The 18,336-nt window shown below is 39.0% G+C and overlaps 2 protein-coding genes across 16 annotated transcripts in view; one reads left to right on the plus strand and one right to left on the minus strand.

Moving 5' to 3' along the window:
- L3MBTL3 (L3MBTL histone methyl-lysine binding protein 3) overlaps nucleotides 1-11,227 on the plus strand; it is a 62,447-nt gene extending 51,220 nt beyond the window's left edge. For 11 of the 15 annotated variants that reach the window (XM_083731156.1, XM_083731149.1, XM_083731159.1 and 8 more), the window contains 6 exons: nucleotides 3,199-3,348; nucleotides 4,086-4,217; nucleotides 7,687-7,778; nucleotides 7,961-8,124; nucleotides 9,927-9,989; nucleotides 10,459-11,227. In XM_083731156.1, the coding sequence (XP_083587282.1) occupies nucleotides 3,199-3,348; nucleotides 4,086-4,217; nucleotides 7,687-7,778; nucleotides 7,961-8,124; nucleotides 9,927-9,989; nucleotides 10,459-10,602 (745 nt within the window). In that variant the 3' untranslated portion in view covers nucleotides 10,603-11,227. The remainder of the gene's footprint in view (nucleotides 1-3,198; nucleotides 3,349-4,085; nucleotides 4,218-7,686; nucleotides 7,779-7,960; nucleotides 8,125-9,926; nucleotides 9,990-10,458) is intronic. The other 4 variants (XM_083731153.1, XM_083731155.1, XM_083731154.1 and 1 more) reach the window with 2 other exon arrangements.
- A 1,031-nt stretch (nucleotides 11,228-12,258) lies between these two features.
- SAMD3 (sterile alpha motif domain containing 3) overlaps nucleotides 12,259-18,336 on the minus strand; it is a 39,512-nt gene continuing 33,434 nt past the window's right edge. The window contains exons 7-11 of the mRNA XM_083731358.1: nucleotides 16,174-16,338; nucleotides 14,329-14,541; nucleotides 13,823-13,994; nucleotides 13,361-13,443; nucleotides 12,259-12,956 (exon numbers count right to left, since the gene is read on the minus strand). Of these exons, the coding sequence (XP_083587484.1) occupies nucleotides 12,705-12,956; nucleotides 13,361-13,443; nucleotides 13,823-13,994; nucleotides 14,329-14,541; nucleotides 16,174-16,338 (885 nt within the window). The 3' untranslated portion in view covers nucleotides 12,259-12,704. The remainder of the gene's footprint in view (nucleotides 12,957-13,360; nucleotides 13,444-13,822; nucleotides 13,995-14,328; nucleotides 14,542-16,173; nucleotides 16,339-18,336) is intronic.

An 18,336-nucleotide genomic window follows, 5' to 3' on the forward strand; every position in this document is an offset into this window, starting at 1 on the left:
ATAAATTGTGTGCTTTTTAATTCATACATTTTTAGTTAAATGCTTTATTTGTTGTTTGTATAGTTCCTGTACAACTTGCTGGTTGTTTTAAAACATAGTGAGCAAAGAAGGACAAACTTGGGCAAAATGCTTTCATTGTAGTTGTGGATCGAATGACATCACAGCTCCCATTGATTTTTAAGGTGCTAAGGTTTTACTCCAAAATTATGTATTAGTTTCCCTATTTTCTAACATTGTAGTAGCAAGGAGATGGTTTTCCTTTCCTTTTATTTTTTGATTCTTTTATATTTTTTTGCAAGTGTATATAATGGCAAAGATCTGAAGAATCTTGTGATTCATCCCATGTGCTAAAGAGCCCTCCATGCTATCTTTTGAAACTAAGTAGAGGATGATGGCCCCAGAGTTCAGTTGTGATCAAGGCGCACAGTTGGAGGCTGCAGTCAGTGGCTAAGGAGTCAGACCATATTGAGGACTCTAAGCTTTCTACTGCAGATCAGGAGATTACTGATCCCAAGGCTGACAAACAGCCCATAGCACAACCTCCAGGATCTGTAGAGCCAGAACCTGACTCACAGATGTCTTAATCTCACAGATGCCTTCTGTTGAGCCTGAAAAAACAAATGTCCCCCACAGTATCTCACCGGGCAGGAGGCTGTGTCTTCAGGCCAGAAGGTTGGCCCTTTAAGAATCTAAGTTCTCACTAAAAGGGGTGGAGCCTGGGAGAGATGCAGGTGGAAGCTTTAAATGGCTTTCAGTCTTTGTCAGAGCAAGTTGTTCACTCGGAACTCTCCATGGTACTGCAATCCTGACCTGCCCACACACTGCTTTACCAGAAGAGTTTCAAAAGTAGTTTGAATCCTTTCTGTTTTTCAGGGGGAAATGTAAAAAAAATATTTCCATGCATGCCCTAGCTCTCAGATTTGTGAAAGTAGATATTTGGATCTTGGTTGTGATATTCAGCGAAAACAACCCCAGCACCCACTTGTGCCCACCCTAACCCACAGCTTTTTATACGAACTAATAGAAGTGAATGAGAAAGAAAAGCAGTTCAGTGTGAAGTGAAAGAAAAAGTGAAGAAAGGCTGGCAACCCAAATGGAAGTGCATGACTGAAACAAATAAATGCACTAAGGGAAAATGTCAGTAGTATTTCTTCTATTATAAGACACTCTTCGCATGCTGCGCTCTGGCATTCTTTCTGTCAATAGCAAAAGAGCTGCAAGGCCTCCAGTACTGAAGAATTGATCTCTTTTCCATTCTGGAAAGCATCTGTAAGGATTGAATGTTGCCCAGAGCCAAATGCTTAAAGGAAAACAATGAAAGTTGATTAACACAACATACAGCTCCTTTGGTCCAAACCTGAAAAATACCTGGTGTTTTGGACTACCCAACAGAATAAGCTAAAGACTAAAAAGAGACTGGGATTGCTCTTTGTCTTTACATTTGCCATTTCTGAGTGGTTATATAGATTGCTAGGTTACTGCTCTGAGGAAGATGCTTGTGATATCAAAAGCAATTATGTCACAATGAGGGATAAATGTGAAATGGTAAGTGGGAGGATAGCTACTGTCTTGAAAAGAGAAGCCACAGGTAAATTGTGAGCTCATTTCCCCCCCTTATATTGTACAAAGGCAGTCCTTCCTAAAATAACAATAAAATGAAATGAAAAGAGTAATTTTCTTTCACAGTAGGTGATCTAGTTTATTGACAAGTAAAGGAGAATCTTTTTCTTATACTTTCTGTTGTGTCTGGCAAAGTGTCGAAGCTTCATTTTGTGCATTCAGTTAATAGCTACATATCTGTGTTACTGTCAAAAGTTAAGAGCAATTTTAGGCAATTTGTGTGGCACCTAGGACTTGTGGGGACTATGATGCCAATTTCAGTTCCTAATTAATTTTATTTCATTTTGTAATTTTCACCTTGCTTTAGAAGTGTGATTTCTTTAATTTATCCCCTTCCTTTTTAATGTATGCTATCAAATACTTCAGGAAATGTTTGTCTGCTTCTGGCAAAAAGCTCTGAAGCCAAGTGTCCTGTGAAAGCCAATGCTATATTCATACAGATGAAGCAGCTTACTTAACAAAAATTGCACTTGGACTTTCGATTCAGATTCTGAAGTTTCCCCAATCCCTCTTAGCATTTCATTTTGGGCTTCCAATCTCATTGCCTACTATTACGCTTGAACAGAAGTTCTCAAACTATGGTCTGCAAGTCACTGAGGGAGAAAGGCAATGTCATGCTCTTCTGATGGTTATGTTGGCGCAAGCATTGTAACTTGTGAAACAGAATAATCCCCCTCCTCCTCCTCCTCCTGCATGCTATTCTGGGGATTCTCCCAATCCTTCCTGAGCTAATGGGAGGTGGGGGGGGGGAGAGAAGTCCTTGCATAGGGCTTTCATGGACAAGTCTAGAAGCTTCATCTAGGTGGTTTGAGAATAACATCAGTAATATATTTACTTGATCTTGTACTTGGTTAATTTTTTTCTAACAACAGAGATTGAGGCTGTTTTGAGTAGAGCTCAATTTACCAAGCAGGCTAATGGGATTTTGGCCTAGGGCCATTGGTTTTCATAGCCAGTTTTGACAATTATGACTATGTCAAATGAAAAAAGTTTATAAGTGGTCTGCTGAGACGCCTCGCCATTTTGAAGTCATTCATGAGGGAAGAACTATGCCCATGGCAGTAACTCCTTCCCTCTGTTTCCAGCATAGACCCAATTTGACATTGGAGCTGAACAGTTACTATCAAGAAAGGTGAGTCAGGCAGAAGGGAGCAGTATTTTGGGATGTCAGTAACACCTAAACACCTGAAAATACTACTAAAAAAGGCACACTTCCTTCCACTACATGACAGAAATGACTTGTGGTGCTTTGTATGCCAGGGAAGGGGGAAAACAAAGCTGGCTGCTTCTACCTGAACAACTAAACTGAAGAGAAGAGGTATTGACATCTTATGGCACAAGAAACCTACAAATGAATTTCTTTTATCAGTACATTTCCCTGATGGGGAACTTCCAAGTGTTGTGTGCTCAAATTTAGTTGGCACTTTAGTTCTAAAGTAGGAGTCTTGCAAGACATTTTTACTTGTATAGGTTAATGGATTGAGACAGGTTCCACCTAACTTGTAATCTTTAGGGTGTTCAGTTCAACTGGGAAGTCTTTTCAATGTCTAATCTCTTTCTTCTGCTTCAATTTTTCAGTGCTCTCAGCTGCCCATATTCTGAGATAAATCTGAGCAAAGAACATACCCTTTCAGACCGCTTAAGTGGAGAGATGCCTCAGAGTATTCTGCCTCTGCATTGGAATCGGAAACCAGAAGCAAATGAAAGATCTGCATCTCCTGTAATCAGGTAACTATGGCAGAATTTTCCTTTATATGTAGCTTATAGTGCTTGCAGACTTAGATCAAATGCTAACCTTTCGGCACCTGCTAAAATCATTGTTTAGGCAAACCTACCCAGAATGCTTAGAAATGCTGATTTGAATTTTAATATTTTAATTTTCTGTATATTTTAAGTATTGCATTTTTTCTTGATTTGAATCTTTTATCTTTTTAGAGTTTTTTTCCCTTACAATCAAATGGTACATAAATTTTATGAACTAAATTATATACAGATTACTTTTTTCAATTAGAGCAAAATCAGATATCTGGTTAACATTTACATAATTTCAATTTTATTTATAATAACACAGAATAGTAAATAGATTTCAACCCATAGGTTCGAATCCTATTTTCTCCCTTTGAATGGAAGCTCCTGCCAATCATAGAAGGAAATGTGCTCATGGAGGGATCCCTTTCCACTTATGGAAAAACCTCTGTGAGCCCAACTGTCCTTCCATGAATGCGGGTTGACTCTGGAGTTGGGGTGCAAATAAATCCCAAAAAGAGATTTCCATATTTGTGTGCAATTGTATTTTCTAAATACGAATCCATCTCAAATTGTAAAGATCTGAATAGCAGATAAGGAAATTTTATATGGTATTTTCCTACTGCATGGTGTTCAGCTTGCTATTAATTCTTCAATTCTTTGATTAATTTTGACATGAACGTAGGATTTTGAAAGCTTGTCCTTTTATTTTAAATCAGTAATAGAAAATGTCCCAGTCCCATTGTCCTAAAATCTTCAGCTCATCTCCATTCATCAAAGCAGGAAGACACAGAGGTGAAACCTCTTTGCAAAAAGCCTCTAATGTTTGATGTCAAAGAAAAGAACTACAGGTATCCTTTCAAATATGTTAAAAATAAAGAATACTCCAACTCTGATGCTCATCATCCTAGTGCCAGTAATTGCTTTCCTGAATTAGGTGCTTTGTTCAGGTGTCCTACTTGTTAGATGCACCATGTCATATAAATAATGCAGTCTTTTTACTGGAAGTTAGGGGATTAGGAATGCTTACTTGTGCTTGGCAAATAAGTGGGTGATTATGATTCAGTGAAGAGAGTGTTCCATGCATCATAGCAGGTTGACACTTCAAGATCTCTCCTTTTGGACAAAACAGTGGCAGCTGCCTCACGGTGGGTGGGTCTTTTGTACCAGGGGTCAAACTTGTAGTATCCTTCCCAGATAACACTAATGCTGTGCTGATCAACATGATCAGGCATGCACAAGAGCATTTCCGATGCAAATATTTAGGCAAAGAATAAGCATCTCAAGCATACTGTCTCAAGTGGTTGTTTGAGTGCTTGGTGAGTCAAGGTTGTTCTAGCTGTCAAGAGTTGAGTACTTTTTCTATTGAACAGGAGAAGCGAAAGGTATCTAGTTTAGAGATAGGCCACATTGCTTTCTTCTGTGCAGTTTCTATAGAAACTAGAATGCCATAACTGAAACTAGCCCAGCAAAGCATTGCACTAAGAAAATACTAACTGGTGTATGTGCGACATACTTTTTGGAAGCATATTTTTTAAAACATTGTATTGGAATTGAGTACATGATTAGAAGTAGTAGGTTCTCATGGTACTAATTGATGTAATGAATTAAAAGTTTATCCAACTGTGTTCCTCCACTGTTTGGTTCAGCAGAAATTCCTATAAGTGAAAAATGAGGCAGTTTTTGCTGATTTTTGTATACACATCCAAACGGGGGTGGTGGTGGTGGTTTGCTGTACAGGGTTGGGGAACCCTTTGGAACAGTGTGGCAGGTGCGCCAGGGGGCTGCAGGAGAAAGGAAGAAGCTGCAGAAACCACCTCTTCCTCCTTCCTGCTCATGAAAGCCTCTGATTGATCTAATTGCCTTTTGTAAGCAGATCAATACAACCCCAGTTTTTGAAGAAGTCTGTACAAATTATCACTGAAGTTATAGAGCACAATTATAGCACAAGCACCAGCTGCTGTGGCTTTGCCTAGGGAAGAATTATAGCCATAGTTTGTGTAATGTTGACACAAATTCTATATTGCCCACATGAATAACTCCCAGAAATATTACTGTCTATTTGCCTATCTATTTTTCTTTCCATTTTGTCCTGTTTACTATGCACCAGGCTATCACATTTTACCATCTTTGAGGCTGATCTCTTTCTCTTGTTCCTGCAATTTTTTGGGTTTAGGAAACTGACAGATCTTACAATGCCCACAAAGTCAGTTTGCAGAAATATTGTTACTAGTCTTGTTTTCTATTTAGGCAAGTCTATCATAAGGTTACCAGATTTTTTTCCAATGAATCTGTGGACACTTTTCAACTTCCTATTAAATAGGGGACTGTCCCCAGGAAACGGGGACATCTGGTAACCTTAGTCTATCAGACATGTAGAGGCTGGTGTTTTTATTGATAATTGTATTGTGTATCATTTTGTTAAAATAAAAAACATGAAATAACCTCACTATAGCATTAACCAATAATGCCCAGTGCTTCTGACATATAAAGCAGATAAGAGAAATCTTCCTTTCATGGAGATTGTATTCTCCATATTTAGAGATACACAAGTTTTTAATTTCTTTTTTAAAAGAAATATTAACTAGTATTTTTTTTATCCATAGAAATGCATTCACCACCTTTGCAGCAGATATAGATATTTATGGCTTTAATTAAAAACAGGGCTTATATAAAAAAGGAAGAAAACAGTAGTGTTATGTTTCACCACCAGATGCTTGTGGGGAAAGGATCTTTGCCTAAGGACCATAGTGTGGTGTCTGTTGCCTTGCTACAGTACAATGGGATACCCCAAATATAACACTTAACAAATCATTTTCACAACAGCCCTATTATTAAGTGGCTGCTGATAACATGTGAACAGGGACAATGCACTCTGTTCAGAAAAGTTAATTACATGCAGTTGATATTTCACAGTAGTGTTTAGGTTACTGAAGCTTTCTATTTAATTAAGAACCAATTAAATCCCCAGAAACCTAGATCAAATTATTTTTCTGTAATTAGAATAGCCAGACACTTACTTTTCAATATGAACATCTCCATATCAAGAAGAACAAAACAACCAGAAACAAACACATAGTTTCCCGTGATTATTAATGGAATTCTGTATTTCAGCGAGAGGAGCTGTTGCAGAAAAAAATCTGTTGATATGTTCATTTCCAAACATCATTATGTCATTTCAAGCTTCATTACATCACTCACTGCAGTTTCTTTATCACTTTTACTATTTACTCTCCTACTATAATATTTTCTCTGGACAAAATGCATGTATTGTGGCACTCTTCCCCCATCGCAACTATGCAGGATACATGTTGGACAGACCAGGCTCCTTCACCTCCAGACTGTTTTCATCAACATGTCTGTGTGACGTATTTTGTGTCAAATCTGTCTGCTTTTGTGAAATGCCCAGACCAGCAGCGAAACAGGAAAATCTTAGGCACAACCTCCCCCCACCATAAAAAATTGTTTAATTGTTAAAAAACCCACAACCCTCAGTGGTTTACAACCTAGCACACATTAAAAAGAATCCCATTTTAATCACGGGGTTCTTCAAGGGTGCTACTGCCCTGTGGTGAGTTTTTCCATGCTAATGGCGAATGTGTGTAAACCACTATTCCATTTTGCATATTCTTTATTGTGAATTAATTCTTTCACCGCATCCTGTAGCACTGAATTAAATTGTAAGGATGGGTGGGACAGTGCTTCACTGCTGATAAATGTAGTCGTACGCTATTCATGGCAGTTGTTTGTTGTTTTAATTGAATTGTGTTTTGTCCAGACCTTATTAGTTATTTTCTGTGGCTGCCTGCATTGCATCATGCTCCAGGATGTCCCCCTCCAGTAATGCACTTCTATATAAGCCATTTACATTTCTATGTTAAAATAGCAGGCAGGTGTTATGTGACAGATGACAAAGGAAATACTCATAAAAGTGACTTCCATTTCTGTCAACTTTCTATAAAAAGTTAATCGCCTATGATAGCTACTGAAGATAATAGAGAATTGTCGGTTATTTTCTGTGTTTCAGCATCAATTAATCCAGCAATTACACTCTGGTTGCTTCCTTCTGTAGCATTTCTTAAATTAAAGCTGAGGCAAAGATCTCCCTCCCTGGTTCATTTTATCCTCCCAACAACCCTTCCAGATGGTTGGTTGGCTTCAGTCTGTCTCAGCAGACAATGGAAACCCCTGTCAGAACATATATGGGTCTCTATTTCTTGTTGTAGAATATTCCATGCAAAGGTGATAGGAATGGTTTGTTGTACTCTGTAGCATCTTGAAAATTAATTGATTTATTTATTTAATCAATTAATTAATTAGGGGATGCCAGGCAACTAAGGATTTTGCAAAGAAAGATGGCTGTGCAGGCAGGAAGATGGAAAATGAAGAGTCATCTCTAAATGAATCCAAAGGTACCATCTCATGTTATACCTGCCAATGTACAGGATTTTTTGAATGCCACAAATTAATGGTTTAAGCTCACATTTATGGATTATGTCACTGGGTCGCCATGGCCAATCAGATCTGAACCAAATAATTCAGCCTGCAGTTTTAAAACTTGCTTGTATTTTTGTTTGTTTCCTTTTATTTACAGACACCAAGGAATCCAATAACAGGAGTTCCCATCCTGAGCCAGTTATTTTGACTTCGAAGTTGACAATCCCAGCCTTTCCCTTGCGATGGGAACAGCAGAGTAAACTCCTTCCTACTGTGGCTGGAATCCCTGCCAGTAAAGTTTCCAAGTGGAGCACAGATGAGGTGTGTTCCCAGTGCAATTCTTGCTGGACGTGAACTGAAGCAGACTTCACTTGATCATGTCGTCTTTGTGTGTTATAGCTCTATTTTGTACAGAACACAATATTGTACAGTCATACCTCGGGTTACAGATGCTTCAGGTTGCTTTTTTTCAGGTTACAGACCGCCTAAACCCGGAAGCTTTGCACATGTGCAGAAATGCCGAATCGCAACCCACGCGTGCGCAGACGCGCAGCTGCAGGTTGCAAACGCTGTGGGTTGTGAATGTGCATCCCGCATGGATCACGTTCGCAACCCGAGCGTCCACTGTATGTTGTTGTTTAGTCGTTTAGTCGTGGCCGACTCTTCGTGACCCCATGGACCAGAGCAAGCCAGGCACTCTTGTCTTCCACTGCCTCCCGCAGTTTGGTCAAACTCATGGTGGTAGCTTCGAGAACACTGTCCAACCATCTCCTCCTCTGTCGTCCCCTTCTCCTTGTGCCCTCCATCTTTCCCAACATCAGGGTCTTTTCCAGGGAGTCTTCTCTTCTCATGAGGTGGCCAAAGTATTGGAGCCTCAGCTTCAGGATCTGTCCTTCCAGTGAGCACTCAGGGCTGATTTCCTTAAGAATGGATGCGTTTGATCTTCTTGCAGTCCATGGCACTTTCAAGAGTCTCCTCCAGCACCATAATTCAAAAGTATCAATTTTTCAGCGATCAGCCTTCTTTATGGTCCAGCTCTCACTTCCATACATCACTACTGGGAAAACCATGGCTTTAACTATACGGACCTTTGTTGGCAAGGTGTCCACTGTATAGTTTATTGCTAATTTGTTTATTGCTAATTATGTATTTATTTTTAATGTAACATGGTTCCTTTTAAGTTTAGTAAGCTATTTGAGGGTTTGTTTTTTTAAAGTAGGATAATAATAAATAATAGGTGAATCCTTAAAAAAACCCTATTCTGATGTAGCATATAATAGATCAGTACTAAAAACTATGCTCATGTAGCTCTGTTACATAAACCTTTCTGTCTTTATCAGAAAGTGGACTGTATCTAAACTCCTTTAAGAGGAATCATACTTTAAAGACAACTTGTTTTGCCTTATGGTAAAGGCAGATGGTTCTTATAACCAATTCAGATGTTGACTTTGTGCTTTCCTCCTGATTTTGTTCTTCTAGCTATACTTAGTTCCAATTTATTGTAGAGCTTCATTTTTCTGAAATACTCGCTTAGAACAGATCATAGGGAAAACAGTGTCGTCTTAGGGCACAGATGGGAAATCTGCAGCCCTCCAGATGTTGTTGGATTCTTTAACTTCCCATCATTGCTCACCGCCACCTGATTCTACCCCACCTTCTTCTAAGCTACAGACCTCAGTTACATAAACAGAGGCTACACAGGCAAAATTGGAAAGAGTGAAGGCCGCCTCCTGTGGTGGGGAGCTTCATTATATTAAAATCAGCAGTGATGAGATCCATTTTTTTTTGCGAGGAAGCCACTGGGGGCACTCCCCAATCCTTCAGTTGTCTTTGGCCATAGTAGCATCTTTTTTTCTTCCTCCATACAAATGAGTGAATGCCATGCTAACGGAGCTCTTGTGTGAGGGTGGGAAAAAGGGGTCAATGCTTCTAAACCCCGGGGCCATTAAAAAAAAAGAATCCAAGTTTTTCTAATGTTTTTCAGAACTGTGTTAATTTCCAAACTAATGGGGCTGAGGCCTTCAAATAATGTGCTTGTTGTTAATTGCTAGACAAGATCACAGTATTTTTTGCACCCTCCTGCGGATAAACGTCCATTGATTTGATGTGTTGTTAAAATTCAGGTGTCAGAATTCATACGGAGTTTGCCAGGCTGTGAGGAACATGGCAAGGTGTTCAAAGACGAAGTGAGTATAACAAATGGGTTGTTTCTCTGATCAAGAATTATTATTTAAATGGATAAAGGAGGCCAAATACTGGTTTAGGGCATATTCCTGAAGACATTATTTGATCCTGGTTTCAATTGAAATCAGATTTGTTTTCTGAGAGCCAGCTAAAGCCATTGGAACTACAGTGGTACCTCGGTTTTCAAACGTAATCTGTTCCGGAAAATCGTTCGAGTTCCGAAATGTTCGAAAACCAAGGTGCAAAGTGCGGTCTGCAAATTTGATAAGAGAAAATTGAGAAAAACACAGTGGTACCTCAGTGGAAGCCATTCGACTTCTGAGGTGTGTTCAAAAACAGAAGCATTTACTTACGGGTTTATGGCGTTCAAAAACCAAGGTACCATGTATCTTAAATTATTATTAAAATTTAGAGTTCTTCCTAAATGTCCAAAGTTACTAATAATGGGAATTTTCTCCTTTTCCCCCCAAGCAAATTGATGGAGAAGCTTTCCTTCTAATGACCCAAACAGATATAGTAAAAATAATGAGCATTAAGCTAGGACCAGCCCTAAAGATCTTCAACTCAATCCTGATGTTCAAGGCTGCCGATAAGAACTCGCACAATGAACTCTGATGGAAAAGTGACTACAGGGCAGCTCTCTCCATTGCAGCTCATGTATTATTCAAAGCACAAAGACTCCAAAGGATCATCAAGGAGGAACTTTCCAAGACGAAAAAGTCAGAGTGGATGGAGTGTTGATTTTCTCCAAGAGCCTGAGCAAACTAACACTTCTGGGAAGTGCTTAAGCTTTTTAGTAAGATGCTCTTACAAAAGAGTGGGTACTTAATGTTTACTGGCTGATGGCTCTAATTTTCCCACAACTAGCCATCCTTAATTTTATCGGGGATCCATTAACTAAGTTAACATCCTAAATTATGGAAATATTATCCTTTTCTAAGGAGACACAAAATACACACTTCATGAATTTACTTCTTCACCAATGAATTCCTTTGTATTGTTTCATCATTTTCATTAAAAAAAATTGTTCGCAGTTTAAAATAAGTGGACTACAGTTAATGAAGACTGTTAACAAGTCGTCTTAGTTTCACACAGCAGCTCAAATTTAACACTTTGCTGTGTACAATGAAGCTGATCGATTTATTCTGTTGTATGAAAACATTGCTGGAGACCAATGCTATGTTTTTTTGTTTTGTTTTTTTGCATGATTAAAGAAGTTTAATGAATATTTCCACCAGCATATTTAGTATTAAGTTATTAAAACAAGAACTACCAACAAAAGTAAAATTCAGGATTTATATAATTGCTTTATGCTGCATTATAATATCTAGTCCATAAATCTAAGACGAAAGATAGAAATTAAATGCTACAACTAAAATCTCCAATTCCTTGGGGAATTTAAAAATCTGTATTTGAGCAGGAATAATTCATTACCCTCAGTAATTTAAAGATAGCAAGAGATAGGTCAAGAGATAGGGAAAAGCCCAAGCAGACAGTCAAGTAAAATTTATGTTACAGCTAAAAGGAATTTTTCACTTGTAAAAGTCCAGTTGTCTTGTGACTTGAGCTTGCAGCACAAGAGAAGAGAAACACAAAGCAGGGGTGTTATGAATTAGATTGCATTGTTCCAACAAGCCACAATACATACTCAAGGTTTGTTGTTGGCTTACTGACTGATTTATTGGAGCATAAGAAACCACTGGATGTAATGCTAACTCAGGGATCGTGGGATACAGACTAGAAAGGCCCCTTCGTGATAAACCAGAGTAATAGTTTACTCTGATGTGCAAATGAGACTACTGAGTGTGCTTTACAAGTGTTGAATTTGGTACTGGAGCCTGTTAATATCTGTTAACAGAGTGTTAATAGAGATAGAGTGTTTCTAACCTCCACGCTTCAACACATGAGCAGTGTGTGGTATTCTCACAAGCTAAGAGAGTGGAAAGAGAAGCTTTGCTATGGTTCAGTCCTTTGGTAACATCTGTAAACAACTAGATGGTGGGGTTACTTACATTGCCACATGGCTGGCGAAATTAGTGTGGGAAGTAAGTATGTCATTTTTCACACATGGTACATATTTTCATGTTAGCTACATAGGCAAGGGATCATCTCACGTTGTACATGCACTATCGTTCTCTTACTTTTATACTTCCCTTCTATACTATACTTCTATACTTCTAGAAATAAAAGTGGTTCCAATGGCTTGGTCAACATGAACCTCCCATTCTTGCCCCATTATGATTATTTTTAATGGCTCTCCTCGGGAGGTAGAACTGCACAATCATCTAGCATGGATGCATTAGATACAGAGTCAACACATTTAAAATTAAAATGCATTTGTCACAGGACCATAGGTAGTTATTTAAAATCAAGTTGCATTACATTTTTATGAACACTGTTAGGAAATAACAAAGTTATGAAACTAGAGGGGACAGGATATTCATGGAAACATTAAAAACAACCCACATCCCATTCGAGTTGGGTGTTAAGAATATGAGTATTTGGCAGAAGATAGTTGCTATAAAAGCAAATGTTCATAAAACATCTATGGTAACTTTTCTTTTTCTTTTTTGAAGGAGCAAGATTATACTAAAAAGTGCACTTAAATCAATCAAAATGGCAAATGATAAAACTTGCAAGAATTACTTGCAAGTGGATTCTGCTCCAAAGCCACATTAAGTAATATTCAGTTTTGGTACATTCACATTTCCCCCAGTTTACTTGATTTTTGCTGAAAGGAACTTCGGACACTTGACTTCAAAGATGAGGGACTCCAAAAAGTGAAGTGTATTGTACAGTCTTTTGGGGTATGGAATGCCAAAGACATGGTAGGAAGCCAGCAGAGCAGCGAGGGCCATTGTACAATCATCCAGCTGGGCCAGTTTCTCCTTCTCCACGTACAGGGAACACTCACACACGTTTACATCAAATGGGTATTTTACTTCTAGTACTGGTGTTGACACTTTCACCTGGTTTTAAAAAATAGAAGTCTACGCATAAAATTCATGGGATTTCTTGTATTAACTAAAAAGAAAGTAACAGGAGCATCATCATCCTCTCAAAACTGTCTTTTAAACCAGTAATGAGAGTTCAAATTGAACGAAAACAGACAATATAAGATCATTAGTAAATAAGAATTGGAGCTGCTGACCCCAGTTTGGTTCTTACTACCTGGGCTACTTGCCTTCCAGGAAGGCACTCCAATGCCTGACAAAATCAAGACATAAAAGAAAATCCGTTTTGCATGTTATCCACCATTATCAATGGTGTCTCTAAATATATTGTTGCAATGTTGCATAAATACAAATGAGTACATGTGGATTTTTTTTAAAAAATGTCCGGCCTCCCACCATATAATTCGTTATCTACATACCTCCTCATTCACAGCAGTAAGCAAACAGGAATCCTCTCCAAAAACATCTGGCAAAAGTAAACATGTGGCAGTAATCTTCATATCTATCAAAAGTGAAGAACAATTACAGGGCAGTAGGATTAACAGCCAGAAGAAGCAAGTGTTATAAAAGACAGTTGTGTTCAAAGCAGAATGCTCTATGTTTGGATGTTTTTCCCACTCTTATCAATAACTTATTAGGGTTTCTTCACACACACATTAGTCACCTTTCCAAGAAACATTCAGCATCTCAAGCATGAGTAATTAACCTTCCTTTTTCAGTTAATAAGCCATTTATATTCGATGTAGGATCTGTCCCATAGTGCATTGAAAGCAAACAGCCATTTCTCAGTACACTTAAAGAAAACGTTTGCTTAGCTTCTATTATACAAAGTATCTTGCCCATTAACCGCTTTAAAACCAGACACAACAGGCTATACCAACATGTCCGAATGGCATCTTCCATGTCCTGCTTCAGATTCTTCTGCAGAGCAACAATAACTGGGCTATTCTTTACCACATACGACGTCAGTATGTCCTCTGAATACGCTTCCAAAATCTCAGCTGTTTTCTTGTAAATGTCTTTGTGTGTTAGAAGATGATATTCTCTAAAAAGCTAAAGGGGGAAAGGAAAGCAATTTAGATAATCCAACTGAGAAAATGTGTTAAATTACAATTTACAAGTGGAAGTATGCACTGATGCAGGACTTGATCACAAGTAACTTTGCAGTGTTACTGGGGTTTCAGAACCATAGAAGCATGGCTGCCTCCAACTGGGGAGGCAGCAATAGCCATCACGACTAGCAGTCACAAGATACAGGGTGTGATTTCCTGTCAAAACCTCTGAATAAGTCACAGAAGTGCCTTTTTTGCCACGAACATAGACATGCCTATGCGCACTCGTGTCATGTCATAAAATAAAAGGTTGTTACTAAGAAAACCCCCATTACCTGATAAGGACACTTCAAAAAGGGGAATAGCATGAGAATTTCTTTCAAAGGCTTCCTCTCTTTATTGATCATCTTCCTTCTTATTTCTAAAGTCTTGGTCATCCTGTTGTCCACTTCTACCCAATTTCTCTCGGTTTTCATATATTCTTCCTTAAACCAGCTGATATGTTCATTTATCTCAACATCAAGGTCTTCGTTGTAAATGTTTTTAACCTGTTAAAATTGTCATTAGTTAACTATTTTGCAAAAAAGAAAAAGGGAATAGTCTTGGTTTATAATAGTGCAATTTATCAAGAAAAACTAACCCTATACACATATGGGAGTACCTCTCATTGAACTCAGTGGGGCTTGCTGTTGAGTAGAGATGTACAGATTTGCACTGTTAATGAAGTATTTTATTTGGGCAAATGCTTTACAAGTATGATCTTTCTCAGGGTTCCCATACTTTTTTAAAAAAGCAAAACCCTGCATTCTTTACAACCCCCCCCCCAACATAATGGAAGTATCTTATTTCCAGCAGTATTTGGTGGCAACAACATTTGGACTTATTTCAGAAGATAAAGGCATTCTTTGTAAGCACAATTCTTATCTATAATTATAACTGAGTTTCCCTTCAAAATTAGAACCCATAAGTACATTCCAGTCAAGTAGACACAGTACTCCTTGTTTATCAGTACCTTCCAGACTAAAAACACATTATTTGTGCCAGTTTTCAAGTGTTTTATTATGTATTTAAATTTAAAAATCTGGGGAAGGAACCCTCTCCCAAGCTTCTTATAGTCACCACAATTAAGTAATTCAAATGCTGATCTTCTAGAAGAGTTCTTAATTCTAAGATGGTAGAATAATTATTGTGTTACTAAGTATAATCTCACCAGTAATTTATAGGACACCAAAACTGGCAATTATCAGGTGTAGCTGATAATCAGAACTAGCAGAATGGTTGAGGTGGGGGGAAGAGTGGGGATACTATACTGTTCACTTCCCTTCCCCAGACCTAAGCGAGTGGAGAAAGTGAAGCAAAAACAGATAAGCAAAAGCATTATCATATTTATTCAGGGTGACATTTTGCCCAAAGGTAAATTCACATCTAGCAGTTTCGCTATAGCCATAATGATATAAATCAGTCTTTAGTAATACCAAGCCTAGGTGGGCACATAGCATGAATGCCTTGGCAAAGTCTACACCTCTTTTGTCCCAAAGCACCACAATTTCTAATCCAAACACTTAGGTTCCAGTTCTTTATGTGTCCCTTCCCCCAGCTCAGCTGCAATATATTCAGCCAACATTTAGGTTATTTGCATGCACAGAAATTGTGGGTAGGACATTCTCTGCCAGTACAAAAGGGAGGGATGTCTTCCATTCTCTGCAAGGGCTAATAAGGTCTAGGAATGTTGACAGAGTTGCAGTCAGATCCTAAGTCATATTGCCTTGGATTATAAGGGAAATGAAGTTGGCTTTAGGAAGTTCATAGAGGAAATGCTACCCATCCTCTCCTCCCTCCTTCAAGCCCTCATCCCCCATCTCGCGTTGCAGCAGAAAGGGGCAGACAGGGAATTTTCTTTCCATAGACTTCTTTAAGTTACCTTAAGATCTAAGCTATTATTGACAAGCAAGTCTCACTGAAATCTATGGGACTTTTTAAGCATTGGGGTATTAGACTCCTTAATGGAAATATGGCACTCATATTCTTCAAGAATCAAAATGGTTGGAAAGAAGCCATATGAGGAATGCTCAATTTTTGTACACCTTCCTATTTCCCCCTTTCAGGACTAGCTGGAAAGAACAGGCAAAGCTCATATTCATATCCTCTTGTTATTCCATCCACAGAATCTGAATACTTACTTTTGTTTGCACTCCTTGGACCTTCTCACACCTGTTTTCAGGAGATTTTCTGGTCTGCCCCCGCCTGTGTCCAAACTTGCATTTATTTCTCACTACCTGTTCATCATCATCTATCGGTCTCCGCACATACTTGAAACGGTCTTTAAGGGCTCGTTTCCATAGAAACTGCATATTTAAAAAAGTTGTTAGTGTCTTCCAGGAGCCTTATCTACTCTTTCAGAGCAAGTTATCTACTGTTCCTAAATTGCTAAAAGAAAAAGAACCTTTAGAATATCATTTCCAGCAGATTTTTTTTAAAAAGAAAATGCAACTACTGTATACTTTGCAGAAGCTAATTGCATCTCATCCCTATTGAGGAAACAGAGTAACTACCTTTGAAAGGCAGCAGGCAATAGCTTTGCTTAAAAGTAGTTTGACAAATGATAACATTGTAAATGCAAGACAATGGCTGTCTGCTTTTAACAGCGTAGCAAACAGCATAGTTGGTAAGTCAAAACGCAGGGGTGTTGTTTTCACACATCCACGTAATCGTTTGATGTTTCAGTCACTGAGAAACAAGCAGGCGTGTGTGAACTTACTGTACATTAAAATTCTGTTTAAGAACACTGTTCTACGTGTTCTGGCTGAGTAACAGAATATTAATCGAAAATCAGAGTGTAAACCAACTTATTGATAACCCACCGTTTCTCATATATCTCTCAGCATCTTAGTGTCATGGGATAATAATATAAGAATAGCGCCTGCTGTTTCAGGCCACAGGTCCATCTAATTCAACCACCACACAATGGCCAACCAGATTTGTTTGTTTGTTTGTTTCTTATTTCATAACATTTATATACTGCTTGATTGTAAAGAAAGCAAAACAAAACTTGAAAGTGGTTTACAAAAAGATGCCGATGAGAATCCTACAAATGAGATACATTGGCAACAGTGTTCCCCTCCCTCTTGTGAACTTGTAGTCAGTAGGATATGGTTTCTGACTGTGATGGCAGCAGATAGCCATTGCGGCTTGCAGCCACTGATAGCTTTATCCTTCATAATATATAGAGGATACTATCCAGACTGACATTTCCTAGTTGCTATGAGATTATCAGCTTAGTCCAGTGGACCTATGAAGTAATAAGCATCCAAAAACTGAATTCAAAGGCATGGCAGACCATTAGGAAATGCCTGCAAGAGTATGATGAAGGTCAAAACAGAAAGCCACAGGTGTCCACTTGCCAAGACCAACATTTCATAAGTTTGAAAATATCATACACGCCTGTCCCAGTGTTGTTCTTTCTATTTAACTCTCACAAACCCTCTTCAGTTGTTCAGTATCAATGAAGAGACTTTTCAGAATCCACCACCTAGCTCTGGCCCCTTAACCCATCCAACTCATGTCAAGTGGCACTCTAAAAGGGGCCTGTACTTGTAAGACCACACCCCTTCCCCGGAGGGTGGAGTTGTGGACGGGCATCTGGGACCTCTCTGGGACCTGGCAGGGGGCGGAGTGATGCCAACCCGCATCATCGGGTCTCTCAGCTGCATCATGCCCCCCAGCTGACCAATCTGGTTAGCCAGGGTGTGTGGCTGCTGTGGTTTAAATTGTGGTGTGGCTGGTGGATGGCCTCCTTTTGCCTCCTCTGTCGAATCACCCAGCCCACCCGCCCTCTTTTTATATGTTGCTTGATTTTGGCCTTGCTATGGACTAATGTTGGTCGCCTTATTCTTGGGGCCAGGTAGGAATTTTTTCCACTTGGCAAATGGGTACCAGCCATTTGGTTTTCGCCTATCTTGTAGCAATTGTGACAACTTTGTAAGGTTAGGCGGTTGGCCATTGGGTAAGCCTGGTTCATGGGACGAGAGGTTGTTGCCTCTGCCTGCCCCTCTAAGTTAAGGATATCCTGTTAAAGGGATCCGGGTGTGTGTGGATCCTGTCCAAAGCCTGGGCATGGGTTAGGGCCATGCCACAACCCCACCAGGGACCCTGGGGGTGCTCTTAATTGATGTATAACATAGGGCACTCCCTATCAGTGGTTGACCCTTAAGAGACTTCCTGCGGGCATGCAGGAGTCATGATATAGTCGGTTTCACCCAATACTGCTCACCTTTGTAACCAATAAGGTTGTGGCCTTATTTATCCCATTAACTCAACATATTTGTGTCTGTGTGTTTATTATC

Source organism: Podarcis gaigeae (assembly GCF_964106915.1).
Source record: "Podarcis gaigeae genome assembly, chromosome: 3".
NCBI lineage: Eukaryota > Metazoa > Chordata > Lepidosauria > Squamata > Lacertidae > Podarcis > Podarcis gaigeae.